The sequence below is a fragment of the Eumetopias jubatus genome, unplaced genomic scaffold (assembly GCF_037043125.1).
Source record: "Eumetopias jubatus isolate StellerSeaLion01/CBP00866 unplaced genomic scaffold, mEumJub1_p1.0 scaffold_10, whole genome shotgun sequence".
NCBI lineage: Eukaryota > Metazoa > Chordata > Mammalia > Carnivora > Otariidae > Eumetopias > Eumetopias jubatus.
In genome coordinates this window covers 82436303-82452972 of record NW_028274816.1, presented here as the reverse complement: position 1 = coordinate 82452972, position 16670 = coordinate 82436303, and the positions used below count along the sequence as shown (strand labels likewise).

The 16670-nt window shown below is 61.3% G+C and overlaps 1 protein-coding gene across 6 annotated transcripts in view; it reads left to right on the top strand.

Moving 5' to 3' along the window:
• BAIAP2 (BAR/IMD domain containing adaptor protein 2) overlaps nucleotides 1–16670 on the top strand; it is a 66584-nt gene that overhangs the window by 4521 nt on the left and 45393 nt on the right. For all 6 annotated transcript variants that reach the window (XM_028112421.2, XM_028112416.2, XM_028112420.2 and 3 more), the window contains exons 2-3: nucleotides 11072–11147; nucleotides 13978–14064. In XM_028112421.2, coding sequence (XP_027968222.1) covers nucleotides 11072–11147; nucleotides 13978–14064 — 163 coding nt within the window. The remainder of the gene's footprint in view (nucleotides 1–11071; nucleotides 11148–13977; nucleotides 14065–16670) is intronic.

Here is a 16670-nt window from a genome sequence, read left to right as displayed (position 1 = left end):
GCCAGCCCTGTTCCCACCTCCCACGGCATGGATGTGCGGGTTGGGCTGCCTACGACAGGCAGCCTTTTGTGGGAGGACTGGCTGCTGAGTGAGAGGGCCTCATCCCCTCCTCCTGGGCTCTGAGAGGCGGGCTGGCACTCCTGTTCGCAGGTCTGGGTCCTGCTCCGGAGAGCCCTGCTGTGTCACCACAGGACTCGGTGGGCCACTGGTAGGGCTGGCCTTGCTGCTCACTTGTCCCCACTCAGCTTGGCCTGGCACCCTGGACGTTGCCTGTGCTGTCAGTCCAGCGTGCGGGTGCCCTGGGCTGCTGGCCAGGCTGGCTCCTGTCCTCCTTTCTCGCCCCCAGGCGCACCGAGTCAGGGCCTGCCCTATGCCGCCTTCCTGGCCACTCGGGGTGGGGAGGCTGTCCTCATTATGGCGCAGACCTGTGTCCCCTGGATACGCAGCACTGTGCTACCACCCGCTGACAACAGCCGTAGGAATTACGGACGGCACAGACCGAGCCAGCCCCCGCCTCCCCAGCGCTGATCACTGCTGGCCCTGAGTGGGCTGCATGACCGGGAGGTGGCTCGAAGGGCCCCAGCCCAGTGGGCACTGGTGGCTCCAGCCAGCGGCCTGAGGGGAGGCGGGTCCCTGGGCTTCTCTTAAAGGGCAAAATGTTTTGTCTTCACGGGACATGCTGCCAAGTACACCCAGCCTTCCCCTGAGACCCTGCTTGGGATGAAACAGCCGGGTTTGGGGTGCTTGCATTTGTGTTACCATCAGCACCTCTGCCGGGGTCTGCCTTCCTCTCTGTTTGCTCCAGGAGCAGCAGCTCAGTCCCCCTCGGGTTCTGGAGGCTGTGGCAGGTCTGTGTCCCTCTTTCTCGGGGCCCATGGGCAGGCTGGGTGTTGGCTGGGAAGTGGTTGGTCCTGCAGCATCCTGGGGCCTTGGCGTTGGTCCCCACAGTGGGGGGACACTTGGGCCTGTGAAGAGAGGGGCTGGGGTGGGAAGGCAGGACCTGGAGCCAGACCAAGCCTGTCTCTAAGAGGTGACCTTGGGGACAGGGGCCAGGGGATCTGTGCCCACACTGTCTGTGGGATCCCTTCTCCTGCCTTCAGCTCCTCCTACAGACTTGTACTGCAGGAGCCTCCATCTGTCCCAGAAACCTGTCTGGCTCTCTGGCTCCTACAGGCTGGCGGGGAGGAGGCTCGCCTGGCCTTTCCCTGCCCTGGCTCTGTGGCCCAACGGTCTAGTCCTTCGGCAGGTGCATGATGGCCAGGATGCTCCCAGGTCCCCGCGGGTGCCCCTTCCCGCTCCAGTGCCCATCTGGAGGCTGGCAGAAGCAGTCTTGACGTCTTCCACTAGGAGATGAGCTTCCTGAGGGCGCCACCGCCCACCCTGGCGGAGAGCACATAAGGTGTCTGGACACGCATCCCTGGACCCCACACCCTGAACAGAGAGATGTTGGGGCCGGTATGGGCCACCAGGAGGAAACAAGGCCACCGGTCAGAAGGGAGCGCTTTCATATTTGAGATTTTTAATTTCCTACTTAACGGGGGCACCTGGGGGGCTCAGTCAGTTAAGCGTCTGATTCTCGGTTTCAGCTCAGGTCATGATCCCAGGGTTCTGGGATCAAGCCCCACATTGGGCTCCAGGCTCGGCATGGAGTCTGCTTGGTGTTCTCTCTCTGTCTCCTGTTCCTCACACTCATGTTCTCTCTCCCTCTTTCTAAAGTAAATAAGATCTTAAAAAAATTTTTTTCCTACTTACGGGGACAGTTTTTTAAAATTATTTTGACAATTTTTAGAAAGGTCTGTATTAAACGTGTGTGAGATAGGTAGGGATTTGCTAAAACCTCTTCACATTCAGAATTTGGCTCTTCTGAGCTTCGTTTCGGCTCACAGCTCTCAATGTCCTGGTGTCCCCAGCACTGTTGCCTGGGCCATTGGGTATCAGTCGCCAGTTTTCCTGAGTGAGTCTCTGGAATGTTCTTCCAAGCCCTGACACCCATCCTGCTGTTTTTGTTGCCCACCCTTTCTTGTTTCTCCATCGAAGAAGGTTGTCAGACACCAGCCAGGACCCCTGTTCCTTCTGAGTTGCTAATGGCTTGTGGACGTGATGTCCAGGTTTGCCCCTGCCCAGGCACACCAGGACAGTCACAGGTAGGTGTGGGCCAAGTGATGACACAGGTAGCAGACCATGAAATGCACCGGGTTGTCACAGGTGTCTGCCCTCTGAAAGGAACTGACGTCTTGCTGTGGGAGTTGGGGGCGAGGACGGGGTGGGGGGGTGTAGGAGGGGTGCCCCCATTCTGGAGCCAGAACACTGTCCATCAGGGTGTGTGCATCACCTGGGGACCACGCACGGTCACAGCTGACCTGCTGAGACAGAGTGGCCTTGCTGCTTTTGGCGGGGCTCTTAAAAGAAGGGGTTGTGGGGCTCCTGGGTGGCTCGAGCCATGATCTCAGGGTCCTGGGATCGAGCCCCATGTCAGGCTCCCTGCTCAGCGAGGAGCCTGCTTCTCCCTCAGCCTCTGCCTCGCACCCACTCATGCGCTATCTCTCTCTCTCCCTCAAATAAATAAACAAAATCTGAGAAAGAAATCTGAAAGGGTTGTGGCAGAGGCAGAAGGGTCACTGCCCAAGAGGAAATAGACCTAGGGCCCTCTGCTGCCCCCTGAGCCCCCTGTGGGGCTGGTCCAGCCCTGCCCTGGGAGACACTGTCTGGCAGAAGAAGCCTGTTGTCTGTCCCCCCTTCATTCCCTCCTGCCTGCCCACAGAAGCCATGTCCTTTCCAGTCTAGGGACTGATGGCACTCAGGCCATGGCTGTCTTGCCCTTGGGAATCCAGGGCCTTGCTGGCCCCAGGCTGGAGTAGCTTGGAGGCACCTCTCGGCCAGGAGCTGTGGTCAAGCCAGCAGCAGGAGTCCTGGGGAGGGGGCTGTGAAGTCAGGTGTGTCACCCTCTCTCTCTCTCTCTGGCTCTGCCTTGGGGGCAGGGGGGTAGGCCGAGCTTCAGCCGCGGGCCACCTGGGCTTTCCAGCCTGCTGGTGATCGTGAGTAACCTCGATGGCCATGGGCCAGACACTGGTACTGAGAGCGCATGACCTCCTTTATCCCTCAGCCTGCTTCTCGAGGGGGGCCCTGGCTGTCCCTGGCTGTCAGGGGAGCCGCAGTGAGGCCAGGCAGCGTGTTCCAAGGCCGTCAGCTGGCCTGGGGCTGAGCTGGGGCTGAACCAGGCCTGCTGAAACCTAGGGCCGTCTGTTTTTCCACTCGGAGGTCCCGCAGACTTCAGGCAAGTTTTTCAGCTTCTGTGCCACCATTTTCTCATTAACGAGTAAATGGGCCCGTAGAAGACTTCTTGGCATGTAGAATGTATTGGTGCGTGGTGGTTGTCATCATTAGCTTTCAGAGCGCAGAGTTCTTCAGGGAGTGGAGGTCAGCCGCAGGGCAGGAAGGCCCAGGTGGAGGCCTCTGTGCTCCTGACTTCCTGGGTGCCCAGTGGCCTGTGGTCCCGTCAGCGTGACAGCCTTCGGGCTGCCCGTCCTACAGAACGTGACAGCAGTGGGAGGGGGTTGGTTCCAGAGCCTTCCGAGGCTGCCTGCCTGCTTGCTCATAGGTAGTTTCTCATCCAGCGGGGAGCCCAGCCCCGTGAAGCTCAGGTCAGAGCCTTCTCAGGGACAAGGACTGGTCAGTGCAACATGCTAACTGGGTAAGCAGGAACCGGATCTAGTTTTGTTGTTGGCGTTGGGCCTTCACGTGGCGCCCGGGGGTTGGCCCAGTGTCTCCGGGGGCTCCAGCCACCATGACACAGCGCCGTAGGTGGTGGCTTCCACAAGACACCGATTTCTGATGGCGGTGGGGGCTGGGAGTCCGAGAGCCAGGTGTAGGCAGGGCTGGTTCTCCTGAGGCCTCCTGGGCTGGCAGACAGCCGCCTTCTGCCCGAGTCCCCACACGGTCGTTCCTCTGTGTGTGTGTCTGTGCCCTGATCCGTCTTAGAAGGACACTAGTGAGGCTGGACCAGGGCCCACCCTGATGACCTCATTCAGCCTAATCAGTTCCGTCAAGACTGTCTTTCCAAGTGCAGCCACGTTCTGAGATGCTGGGGGCTGGGGCTTCAGCGCATGAATTTTTCGGGGGCTGATTCAGCCTTTAGCATCAGGTGTAGCGTTGCCCCCCTCCCCCGAGGAGCAGTTGGCTGGTATGGTCGCAGGGAGTCCTGGGTGCTCTGTCTCTGAATTGGAGTGACAGGTTTCCAGGCTGGTCACGTTTGGGGCCATGGTGCTTTCTCTCCAGCCGTAGTCAGACGGCCGTCCTTAGGCTGTGGCGACACAAGGATGTCCACAGGAGCACACTGTGATTTTATCCTAAACACAAGCATGGGCCTCAGCTCAGTGCTGAGCACAGACAGAAAGCAACTTGAGCACACAGGTCCCCTGGCGTGGGGCCCAGCGGTCAGGGGCGGGTGTGCTGGCGGGTGCCGTTAGGGGCCATGCCCCGTTGGAGTCTCCCAGACAGGAGAGGGGTTGGCCAGGCTGTTGGGGCCGTGTTTGGACCCTGCTGCAGGGTGTGTCTGGTTCCTGGTGGGGGGCAGGTAATCAAGTCTAAGGAAACGGTGGTGCTCCAAGACCCCTGAAAGGGGAGGGAGATAGCTGGCGGCCTGGCTGCTCAGGCTGCGGGGAGCCGGGACTGCAGAGGGGGCCAGAATTGTGTCCTTTGTCCCTGCGCTACTCTGCCAGTGGCTCAGGCCATCCCTGCTCCTGGGGCCTCAGGGCCCCCGAGTCCCCCAGGTGCCATGCCAAAGACATGAATGGTCACTTGATTGTAAGTTGGGGGCTTGTCGGAAAGCTGATGGAGGCAGGAACCCCCACCTCACTGCAGGGCGGCTTCTCGGCCTCCCTCACCCGGGGTCAGGGGGGCAGGAACTCCAGCCCTCTGTGTTCTGGAACAGTCCAGTGCCCTGTTTCCTTGCACCAGCTCCCCTTGCTTTTTCATGCTCTCTCCTTGGGAGGCTGCGGCCAGGTTGGCCTCCCCGTGCCCCTGTGTGGTCCTTGCCCCTGTTGGCGGCTCTGGGCCTGAGGCCATGCGCGTCCATGGCAGGGAATTGTGGCCTGAGGGGGGCTGTGGGCTGTGGGGGCTCATGGCCCCTGGGGGAGTCCCGTGGAGAGTATGGGGAGGGGGGCCTGATGCTGCTAAAGGGTAACTGGTGTGAATTGAGTGCTGCTTGGTTTGTCCCTGCTCCCTGGGGGGCGTTTTCTGTGTCCTCTGCTGGTCTTTACTCCCCCAACATCACCCCAGTGGCTGTTTTGTTCTGGAAGCTTCACTGCCTCCAGTCATTTTCTGAGCAAGTATGAACACAGTCTTACCTTTCCTCTGGCTCTAACCCAGCGAGATCCAGGTCAAGATCCGCCTCCTCCAGGAAGCCCCCCTCCCCAAGCACTCACTGAACGCCCCAAGTTGGCGTTATTCCTTCAAAAAGGACCCCCAGGATGAATGTTCCAATTTTTAAAGGGGGACAGAGCCTTCCACCTGCCCCCACCCCCAGGTGGGAATCGTGCAGAGCTACCCCGAGAAGCCAGGCTTTCCTGGCTTGGCCTGGTGGCCCTTCCCCCTGCCCATCCCCGGGCCCCCTTGCCCTCCACCCAAGGCCCCAGTGAGTCAGTGCCCTTTGTGGGGGCTGCGGCAGGCAGGCCTCCCCTTGGAGGATGGCTGCCACCTTCCCGGACAGCTCCTGGACAGCAGGCCACCACGGTAGACTTGGGCTGTGAGCCCCAAAGCTGGTGCCTGCTCATCGTTCAGTCGTGACAGAGGTGGGACATGAAGACAGGTGGTCAGGGGAAGCCGGGCACTGGGCCCCACGGCTGGAGGCCGTGTGTCCTGGGTAAGCAGATGGGGCGGGCACCCTGGCATCAGCCCTCCTGAACCCTAACGTAAGGGTTACGGAGCAGGTGCACGTCGCCTCATTCTGGTGTTCCTGGACGGGGCTCCCGAGGCAGCCCAGGGCAGGCGGAGTTGTGCGGATGGCACCTGGTCCAGCCTTGACAGCCGTGGGGATTTGCGGTGAGGCCTGTGTGCGGCAAGGGGTGAGCTCAGCTGTGCGGCCAGCCTGCGCTTGAAGCCGGAACTGGCTCCTCCCGGAACTAGAGGGCAGGCTCTTAACCTCCCCAGGCCTCTCTCCGTCCGTCTATACAGTGGGGCAGCGGCGCTCCCGGATCCGTCGGGTGAGGGTGCAGGGTGATGGGGGTTAAAGGCCGGGTGGCGTCCCAGCGCCGTCATGTTGTCTAGAGTTCTTCCAGGTGTTGAGTGCACAGAGAGATGTGAAGCCTGACTTGGCCACACAGCGCATTCGTGTGTGTGCACAGGACACAGGCAGCCGCGCCCACCCCGTCCGGCCTTCGCTGCGTGGGCGGGGCTGGGGGGGAGCACAAGGCATGTCACTTCCCCTCTGTCAGCAGAGTAACTTTGCTGTTTGTGACCGCCCTGCCAGGAAGGTGCTGGAGGGGGGCCATCGCCAGGAACCAGAGCTGAGGCATGAACAGGATTCCTGAGCTAGCAAGCGGCAGACCTGGACACGGGCCCACGAGCAGGCTGGAGCAAAGTCCCTTGGCAGAGCGCCTTTCTAGAAACGGGTTGGCCACTCTCCTCATTCCCCCAAGGTGGAGACAAGGGTGTCTCACTGCCCTTTCTCCTCACTGGCCAGGCAGATCTGGGACCACAAAGTAACTCAAAATGCCTGTTAGTGTCCAGGCAGGCTGGGAGTGTCCTGGAGCCACCCAGGCAGGAAGGCTCCCAGGGCTCCCAGCGTGGTGGGTCCTGCCGACAGCCACCTGCACAGGGGCCTTCATCCTTTACCTGTTACTCTTACAGAAATGTATGGCTGGGGTCCCTGGGGACACCTCTGCTGTGGAGGTTCATTTAGACTCCAGGCGCGGCCAGAGCATCCAGTGTTGGGCTAACCTGGCAGGAAGGTGACTGCACAGCATGCCTGAGCTTGTGAGTGTGTCTGGCAGGGACCCCTCGTCACTCCAACCCTTTCTCAGTGTGTATTTTGGGGGGGCATCCAGGAGCCCTTCTCAGATCCCCTGGCAGCCCACCTGGCACCCAGGGGCATTCCGTAACAGATGCTGAATGAACCAGTGAGTGAGTGAAGTGATTGGGGCCAAATACACTCGAGCCTTGAACAGTGTGGAGGTTAAGGGCGCTGACCTTCCTCCACCCAAAATTTAACTGATAGGCTGCTGTTGACCAGAAGCCTTACCGATCACGTGACCAGTCGGGTGTGTTACATGCTACGTTCTTACGATGGAGTTAGCTGTAGAAAATCATTGGAGGGGCACCTGGTTGGCTCAGTCGGTAAGCATCTGATTCCCGGTTTCGGCTTGGGTCACGATCTCAGGGTCATGGGATCAAGCTCCGTGTCAGGTCTGTCCTTCTGCCCCTCCCCCTGCTCACACACATGCACGTGCACGCGCGTTCTGTCTGTAAAATAAGTAAATAAACAAAATCTTGAGAAGAAGAAAGGAAATCATTAGAAAGAGATCACATTCACGGTGCTGTCCTGTGTCCAGTGAACCCCCCCCCCGTGTAAGCGGACGCGTGCAGCTCTGTGCTGTTCAAGGGCCCGCAGGAAGGTTCTGAGCCCACAAAAGCTGCCAAAGGAATAAAAGACACAGGCTCCGCGTGGAGCCGCAGAGCTGGAGCCAATCTGGGGATCTCATTTGCATGCACAGGGGTCAGAGCTGGTCATCGCTCACGTTGTGGGACCGTGTCCTGGCTCGGGAACGTGGCCCTGGAGCGTGGGGTGGTGGGGCTCCTCTGTGCACCCTGAGGCTCTCCAGGGCCCCTGTGTCTCGGGACTGGTGTGAACCGGAGGACGGGAGGCAGGCTGCCCCTGGCCTTGCTCCTGTTTTCCTTCCCGGGGTGGGGTAACCACAAGGAAAAGCAACTCCCTTCCCCTCCCCGAGTAAATAGACCCCTGCTGGAGTCTTCGGGTGTTGGACTCTCAGCTCCCTCCATGCAGGGCCCTGAAAAGATAGCAAAATCCCCATACTTCTGGGACCCGGTTCAGGGAGGAGCCCTCCTCCGTGTGGTGCTCCTGCCTTCCTTGGCTCCGGGGCCCCTCCTAGGGCCTGATTAGCGGAGCTGGTGGTGGGGTGGGTGTAGACGGGGCGCCCCAGCGCGGGCTGTGTGGGGAGGGCAGACGAGCCCCGTGCCGGGCCTCGGACTGCCGGGGTTCTAGGACGTCCAGTGACTAGGAGGCCCGTGGGTGACTGTCTGCCTCAGGCTTCCGTAGGAGGCCTGCTTTTCAGGCTGGGGAGCGGGCCTCTGCACAGAGCCGCAGGGAAGAGGGCAGTTCTGCCTCTACCCCCGCGTCCAGGTGAGACGGCAGCTGCTGCGTGGCCAGGCCTGGGGTCCCGGCCCCCTGCCCTGCCCAGGTGCCTGGCCGGCAGCCCAGCACCCATCCTGCCCCGCCCACTCACTCCCGCATTCCTCGCGCTGAGGGAGCGAAACCCGGCGGCTGTCCCCGCGGGTCGTTGGGAGGGTGTGGGCAGGCTGCCCCGGTGGTCCCCTCGCTTGGCCTGGGCGGCCCCTGGCCTGTTTCCTGCTGTCGCTCAGGATGTTAATGGGGCTCGAAGGATGAGCTTGGGCAGAGTGTGCTCTTCTGGCCAGGAGGCTGGGGGTGCCGCGGGCCTGGGAAGGTGGGTGTGTTTTGAGCACCTGCTAGGGCAGTGTCACACCTGGGCCCAGCCCCACAGCGAGAAACAGTCTTTATGCTGAAACCCTGCACATGTGGACTTGCGTGCACACCCACGTGAGCACACGGTCTCCTGCAGGCACCCGGGACAGGGGGCTCAGGCCCCATCCCACCCTGACTCCTTCACAGAACAGACACACATGGGGCGCCTGGGGGGCTCCGTCGGTGAGGCGACTGCCTTCTGCTCAGGTCATGATCTCGGGGTCCTGGGATCGAGCCCCACGTCGCCTGCTTCTCCCTCTGCCTCTGCACCCCCCCACCCCCCCCGCACTCATGCTCTCTGTTTCTGTCTCTTTCTCTCTCATGAATAAATAAAAATCTTTTAAAAAGAAGAAGAGAAAGAACACGTGAACCCTGAGTACCCGCCTGTCCCGAGGTCTGCAGGCAGCTTGAGCCCCCACAGGCCCTGTGTTCACCCCTGGCTGGTGACCCCCCAAACCTGGCTTCCTACCCAGAATCCTCCGTCTGCCTGACCCTGCCGCCTGTTGGGGCATCCCGATTCCAGTTTCCAGGCCCTCCCCGGCTTTGGTGTGTCCAGATTCCTGGGTCCCCAGACCAGCCGCCTGCCTCCCCCTCGGCCCCGCATGCTCCATCTGTCCCCACATGACAGCGCCATGTGTACGGGGCACGCAGGCCCAGCCCCTTCTCCCAAGGGCCCCGCTTCTTAGGTCCCAAGCAGCTCCAACAGGAGTCCCCTCATCTGTTGGCGCCCTTGTTGAGAGTCTAACCGAGCAGCCTGAGGGGTCCCTTTGGAATGTCGTTGGACCACGTGGCTCTGCTCGGACCCTCCCTCGGCTTCCCATCTGGCCTCGGAAAGCAGGGCCTTCCCCACCCAGTCTGTGAGGTGGTGAGGCTGTGGGGCCGTGGGCTGGCCTGTTCCCTCCTCCTCACTGACCTTTCAGCCTGCATGCTGCTGGCTGTCCCTGGTACCCCCAGGGGCTGGGCCCCGGGCCTCTGCCCTGCTGTGGCCTCTGCCCGTGGCCCCACTCCCACGCTTTCCCGTCTGCGTGCGCCCGAGTGCCGCTGTTGCGCTCTCTGCCCGCACAGAGTGCTTACTGCCCGCTGTGTGGTGTGGGCGTGCTTTCGCTCTCAGGTTGTCAGCCCCACGGGGATGGGACTGTGGCAGGGTCACTGCTGTGTCCCCTGCGTCCGTCAGTGCCGGCCCTGCACGGAGCAGAGCTACCTCTGCTGCATCCAGACAGGAAGGCACACCTGCCCTGTTTCCTTTCCTTGTTCCCCGTGTGGTGTGGAGCCCGGTGGGCACCCCTTCGACGAGCCTGAGGCCCAGCCCTGTATGTCAGTGGCTGGGAGCTCCGATGCAGGGCCTCATCCCTTGGAAGTGCAGGTCTCTGTCCCTTGTGTTGACACCCCAGGGTGGGCGGATGGCAGCACACAGAGCCCTCCCCACTGGCCGAGGGCAAGGACAGGGGACACAGGAAGGGTGTCATTGGGGCTAGAGCTGGGCACACTTTGGGGCTCGGGGGTGAGGGTGCCCAGCCTCAGTTCACAGAGCAGCGTCTGGGGCTCCATGGTCTGGGGCAGGGGCAGGCGGTTTCCTCTCTGGCTGCCTGGTCTCTCTTATCCTCAGGAAAGATCAGACAGACGCCCGTTGTAATCGTGGACCTGCACACATAGGATGTGGCCGAGACAGGTTTTCTTTGAAAGTTCCCGCAGTGTCCTTGCTGGCCGGGCTGGCTCTTGGCCGGCCGCGCTTGCTGCCTGATGGAACTCGCATTCTGCTGGTGTTCCGTGCGCCTGTTTTTACGCTTTATAATTAAAACCTTTATTTGGCTTTGGCAGTGAAAATCTAATTTCTTCCGACGCACAATGGCAGTCCATTGGGCAAACAGACCCGGCCTGCTGGATTATTCACAGTGTGGTGTTTGCAGATCAGGCTGTGGGTCCCGCTAATCAGAGCTGATGTTTGGTAATTGATGTGCTGAGGGAAGACTTCCGTGGGAGGGGGCCCCAGGCAGTGCCGTGCGGCTGTGTGTGGCTGGCAGGAGGGTTTTCCTCAGCTGACTCAGCCCCCCAGACAGGGTAATGGCACCTCAGCAGCACTTCTGAGCGCCAGTTGCGCGGCAAGCACTGCGGCACCGTCGGTATCCTCTTGTTGGAGCCGCAAAGCCCCAACGCACTGCTCCATCCTTGTCGCCATTGCACGGAGGTGAAAACCGAGGCTTGGGGGGTCTGCTCGAGGGTGGGGCTCGGGTCTGGACTCAGAAGCCTGACTGCGGCTTCGTGGTCTCCACCTGTGGATTTTCTCCTCCTACTGGAACACTCCCAGGGTCCCTGGGTCACCTGGGTCACTCATGCCCTTTCTCTTGCTTTTCTCAGACCATCATGGAGCAGTTCAACCCCAGCCTCCGGAACTTCATTGCCATGGGGAAGAACTATGAGAAAGCTCTGGCAGGTAAGGCTGTGGGGTGGGAGCAACGCCCTCGCAGCGGGTGGCCAGCTCCCGGAGCCAGATTAGAATGGAAGGAGGGAGGGTGTGAGGTCACACCTCGGAGGCCTGTGAGCCCCGGAACCTGCCCCCACTGTTGTCCGCGGCCTTGTCCTGGGGTCTGGGCTGTGTCCGCCCACAGCACCTAAAGACGGTGGGCGTGGATGTCTGTCCTCAGAACCTTCGTCTTGGGGGCGCCTGGGTGGCTCAGTTGGTTGAGCGACTGCCTTCGGCTCAGGTCATGATCCTGGAGTCTCGGGATCGAGTCCCGCATCGGGCTCCCTGCTCGGCGGGGAGTCTGCTTCTCCCTCTGACCCTCTTCCCTCTCATGCTCTGTCTCTGTCTCTCTTTCTCACCCTCTCAAATAAATAAATAAGTAAAATCTTTAAAAAAATTTAAAAAACTAAAAATAAAAAAGAACTTTCGTCTTGAAGCTGCAGGATGGGGCTTGGGGCTGGGGCCTGCACGGCTCCCTGGCAGGTGAGCGCCTGCACCTCACGGAGAGCCGGGACTCAGGGCGCTGGGGGCATGGGCTCGTTCAGGGAGGGGACGTTGGTACCAGCACAGGCTGTGGCTATGTCTGGGCCCTTCCTTCCCAGCAGAGGCGCTGAGTCACGCTGTGGTCAGGGACGCCCGGTTCTCAGGGACCCATGCAGGTCCCCCCCACCCTTGCCTGTGTCCCTCCAGCGTAGGTGTCAGGCTGTCGCTCGAACTGTGGCTCCCTTGTGAGCAGAGCCCGTATCCTGAGCAGGGAGGCTGTGTCTGTAGAGTGTACCCCCGCCTCTGACAGCTGCCCTGGTGTGTCCACGGCCCCATGGGGACTCCGCTGGGTGGGCTTCAGGTTGGAGGCAGCAAGGAGAGGGCGGCACTGGGCAGTCTCCGTGGCCGCCTGGGGACAGAGCACCCGGTGGAACTGGTCTCTTCCTGGACAACGGCCTTGCTGGTCTGCAGCTGGAGGAGTCTGGCCATAGTCCGCCACCTGCCGTGTCTCGGGGGCAGGGAGGACACCGGTCATACGCCAGTCTACCACGTGGCTCTGCACCGCGGCCGTGGCCCTTCTCCCGGGGGTGCGGCTGTACACTGATCCTTTTGAAGGAGAGTGGTCTTGTTGTCACACACAGATCCAGCCAAGAGTGTGGGCAGGGCTCCTCTGTTCCTCTGTGTTGGGGTCGATGGCACTGACCAGCAGCCCCTGGCCATCTCCCTGTTTCCACGTGGGTATGGAGGGGAGGGGCCTTGCGCTGCCTTCTGGTTTGGGGGCACACACCGTGTTCTGCACCCCGCAGGCTCTCCCGAGCTGCCCTCCCTTCACCCTGCCCCTGCCCCGTAGCCCTGCACACGGGGACACTGCCCCGGGAGCCCACCGGTCCCCCGCAAGAGAGGAGGCACAGCTGCTCCTCGGAAGGTTCTGTTCCTTCCTCGAGCTGAAACCCTGCCTGTAGGGTCTTAAAGATAACGGCAGGTCCCAGGCCATGGTGATGACCTCTGTGCCTGCCAGGAGCTGAGAGCCGGCTTGGCCTCCGGGCGAACATCCCCGGTCAGGTCTGCTGCCCCGAAACACTCCGCGAGCAGGACAGGCACCCGGTCTGCAGGCTGGTGGAGGGAAGAGGCGAGAGGAGGCGGCCCAGGTCTCAGGTCCTCCGAGCAAAGCCCCTCATGGTGCCCGTGGCGCAGGACCGGGCTCTCGTCTCTCCCTGGCTGGGGCTGACTTCTGTGCACCACGCACGCGGGGTTTTGCACGTGGCTGACGGGGGTCCCTCTCTGGAGCCACCGTCCGTAGGACTCTTCTCACCTGGCCGCCTCATGGGGAGACGTCACCTCACTCCCAGGCAGTCCTGGTCTCCCCTTTGATGTGAGGCCAGGTTTCCTTCCGGGCCTTTCTGCGCCCACTGCGGATCCCCGTGAGGCGCTCGGGGGGGCTGTGTGTGGAGAATCCGGGCTCTTCCGCTGCCCGTTTTCCCGGACTGGCCCGTGGCACCGAGCCCAGCCGGCCACATCAGCACCGTCCCCTCAGCTGCACTCGGCCTCTCCCATGCCACCCTTGTGCCAGGCTTGGCTTTGATCAGCTTTAAGCAGCCCACCCCTCCTGGCAGCCAACACCGTCCAGCCGGTGGGGGCGCCGAGGGCACACTCCTGGGCACGCACTTCGTTGGAAGCCACCTAAATAAAATGTGACGATGTGCCTGGTTAGGCACCCCGGCCTGGGTTTTGGAGGGAGCGGATCAGATGTTGCTGTCCCGTGGCTGGCCCTGTCCTCCCCCAAGTCTGCAGGGCGGGTGGGCCCCCGCGCAGACGAGGTGTTTGCGGGTTCGCGCAGGGCCAGCAGGCACAGGGCTCTTCCCTGGGGTGCCAGGTGCACATCGAGTGCGGCCGCAGTTGCTGTGGGGCAGGCCCTTGATGTGGGCTCAGCTTGGAGAGGTGAGGGGCACTGTCTGTCCACGACTGGCTGGGAGTCTCTGTGCGCATGGCTTTGTGCCAGCTCCCGCCTGGCGGGGTCTTGTCTCGTGTACTTGGTGGGCCCTGCCACCCCTCGCCAGATCCAGGCACTGGTGATAGCACCCAGCAGTTTGACTCGAGTAGCCCTGGGCCTGACCCGGCACCACGTTCTTGAAAAGAAAAGCAGCTCTCACAATTGCAGCAAGAGAAGGATGTGAGCCAGAAACGGGGAGCACTCAGCCCAGGCAGAAGGGCCGCGGAGCACCGTGGGGGGCTGGTGTGCACCGCGGCCATTGTGTGGGTGCTGAGGGTCTCGTCTGTCCGTAGGACGTGCAGTAACCGCTCCTCTCTTCTCTCCCAGGCGTGACCTACGCTGCCAAAGGCTATTTTGACGCTCTCGTGAAGATGGGTGAGCTAGCCAGCGAGAGCCAGGGCTCTAAAGAACTCGGTAAGATCCCAGCACAGCAGAGACCCCCAGGTGGCCGCTAGGTCCTCACATATGCCTGGGTGGGGCTGGGGTCCCAGCCTCTGTCTGGTCCTGCTTCCACTGGGGATCAGGTTCTTATCAAACAAGAAGCTTTTCTGAGAGGACTGTGACCCTCAGAGCTGGCGAGGGCTGTGAGATACATGCCCGGCTGCACGTGAGTGCTGCTCAGAGCGCACACTGTTGGGTCAGCCCCCCGAGAAGCACAGCGTGGGGTGAGGACACGGGTGGATCCGCTGGCTGGTGTGGGGCGCCGTGTGGAAGCAGAGCTGAGGTGATGAGGAGCATTCCTGGTATTATAGGGAGACGGGACGCCGACCCATTGCGCAGGGTGACCTGGTTTTGTGAAAAGGACGCACCGGCGTGCGTATCACACGATAAACTGAGGGAAAGGCCCAGAAGCGTAGCAGGTGGAGCTCCTGGGATGGGTCATTCTGTCTATGCTTTCGCTGTTTTGCAAATTTTGTACCGTGAGTTCATGTCGCTCCTAACCCAGGCGCACAGAAGCGGGGAAAATCTCCCTTGCGTGCCCAGAAGCCCTGGGCGTGCTGGCAGCTGTGGGGCCCGGGTGACAGATGCAGCTATGGAGACTTCTGGGGCTGGGGGCAACAGGCTGGGTGGAATGCGTGACCAGGGCCAGACCCTGCACACAGGCTGGGCTCTGCTTGCATGGGTGATGGGCAGGCTTTCGTGCAGCATCCGAAAGGCTATGCTGCTCCCTAGCTCTGGAGGGCAGCCGTCTGGCCTCCATGGACACCGAGCCGACCTCCCCCTGGCAGAGGCAGGAGGACGCGGAGGGACTGAGGGGTGCTGAGGGGGTGAGGGGTGCCAGCGCGGCCTCGCTGGTGACGTGCGGGACACTCAGGCTTCGGAGGCCTGCACTCCTCTGTGACAAGGGGTGCCTATGGTCCAGCCGGCCTGGAGATCAGAGGCCACATGTGGGCCTGCCTGCTACTCCTGGGCCTCCTTGGCTACAGCTCTTGAGGGCATGGTCTGGGTCCCCAACCCCCTCGGAGGGGAGTCAGTGTTGTGCATGACCCACGTGAGTTTGCACACAGGCTCCTATCTGCGAAGGGGGCATTTTACTGTGGTGGTCAGTCACGTGGCTGCCGTAGGGCCCAGGCCCGGTGGTCACGCTCACAGAAAGGTAAGGGTCTGCCCATGGGAAAATGCACGTCTGTGTGGCCCCAGGATGAAGGTGGGCGTGTGCAAAACTGCGGTGAGGTCCCAGAGCTTCCTGGTGGCAGAGTCCAGGGTGCTACCCTACTGCAGGCCCAGCGAACGGCTGGACGGCCTTGTGTCGCGGAGCTGGGCAGTGAGGCAGGGAGCATGCCGGGGGAGGAACGGCCTTTCACTGCTCTGGGGGCTCGTCCCAGCTCCAGCTGGAATCAGGGAGCTTCCAGTTTGCTTCTGTGGGTTTTTGGACTCTGTCCTGAGGTTACATGGAGCATGGGGTCTGGCACCTGGTGGAAATTTCTTGTGTGTGTCCACAGAGGTGGCAGCGAGGTGCCAGGCAAACTGAGACCTATGTCCTCTCACCACGTGCTCTGGCCACAAACGTGGGGCTCCCTTGGTCAGCCAGGTCTCCCGTTCTCTGAGCACCCACAGTTCGGGCTTGCTCTGACACCATCTACCTGGAACAGCGTGCCCCTAGTGAGCCACACTTCTGTGGGACTTGGCTACAAGTTAGGGGTTCCTATGAGCCCTTCTCAGGTTGGATAATTTGCTAGAACAGCTCATAGCTCTCAGGGGAATGCTTACTTACGTTGACCGGTTTATTCGGAAGGGTACAACGAGGGATACGGTTGAATAGCCAGACAGAGAGAAACATAGGGTGGGATCTGGGAGGGTCCCGAGCTCAGGTACCTCTGTCCCTGCAGAGTTGGGGCTCCCCCCCAGCAGGTGGGTGTGTTCGCCACCTGGAAGCTCTCTGAACCCTGTGGTTTAGGCATTTTTGTGGCGGCTTCATCCGTGGGCACAGTCAGCGCCTCAGTCTCCAGCCCCTCTTGTCCCTGGAGGATGGGGTGTGGCTTAAAGCCCAGCCTCTGGTCGTCGGGGGTCTTCCTGGTGACCAGCCCCATCTGGGAGCCCACCCAAAGTTGCCACATTAGGACGAAAGGCGCTTCTGTCACTCAGGGGCTCCTGAGGGATTTCGGGGCTGTGTCAGGAGCCAGGAGCACAACCCGTGGGGATTTCTTCTGGTGTGAGCCCTGCTCCTGCAGGCAGATCTCTTCTTCTGGCAATAGTTTTAGTGAGACGTAATCCACATGCCGGAAACTTGCCCGTTGAAAGTGGACAGTCCAGTGGTTTCTAGCATATTCACAGGGCTGCACCAGCGTCTGGTTCCGAAGCTCGACCGTCACCCACTACAGCTGGAGGACCTGGACCCCAGTGGCCCTTCCTCCAGCCCCCATCAGCCACTCATGCGCTGTCCCCCTCTGTGCATTTAGTGGCTCCGGACATCGGGCAGTGACCTGTCGTGACCTTGGAGTCTGACTTCTTTCTGCAGAGGAAGCTAGCATGCGTCTGCCGGCCTTGGGTGTCGGTGGGATCGTGTGCGTGTACTGTGC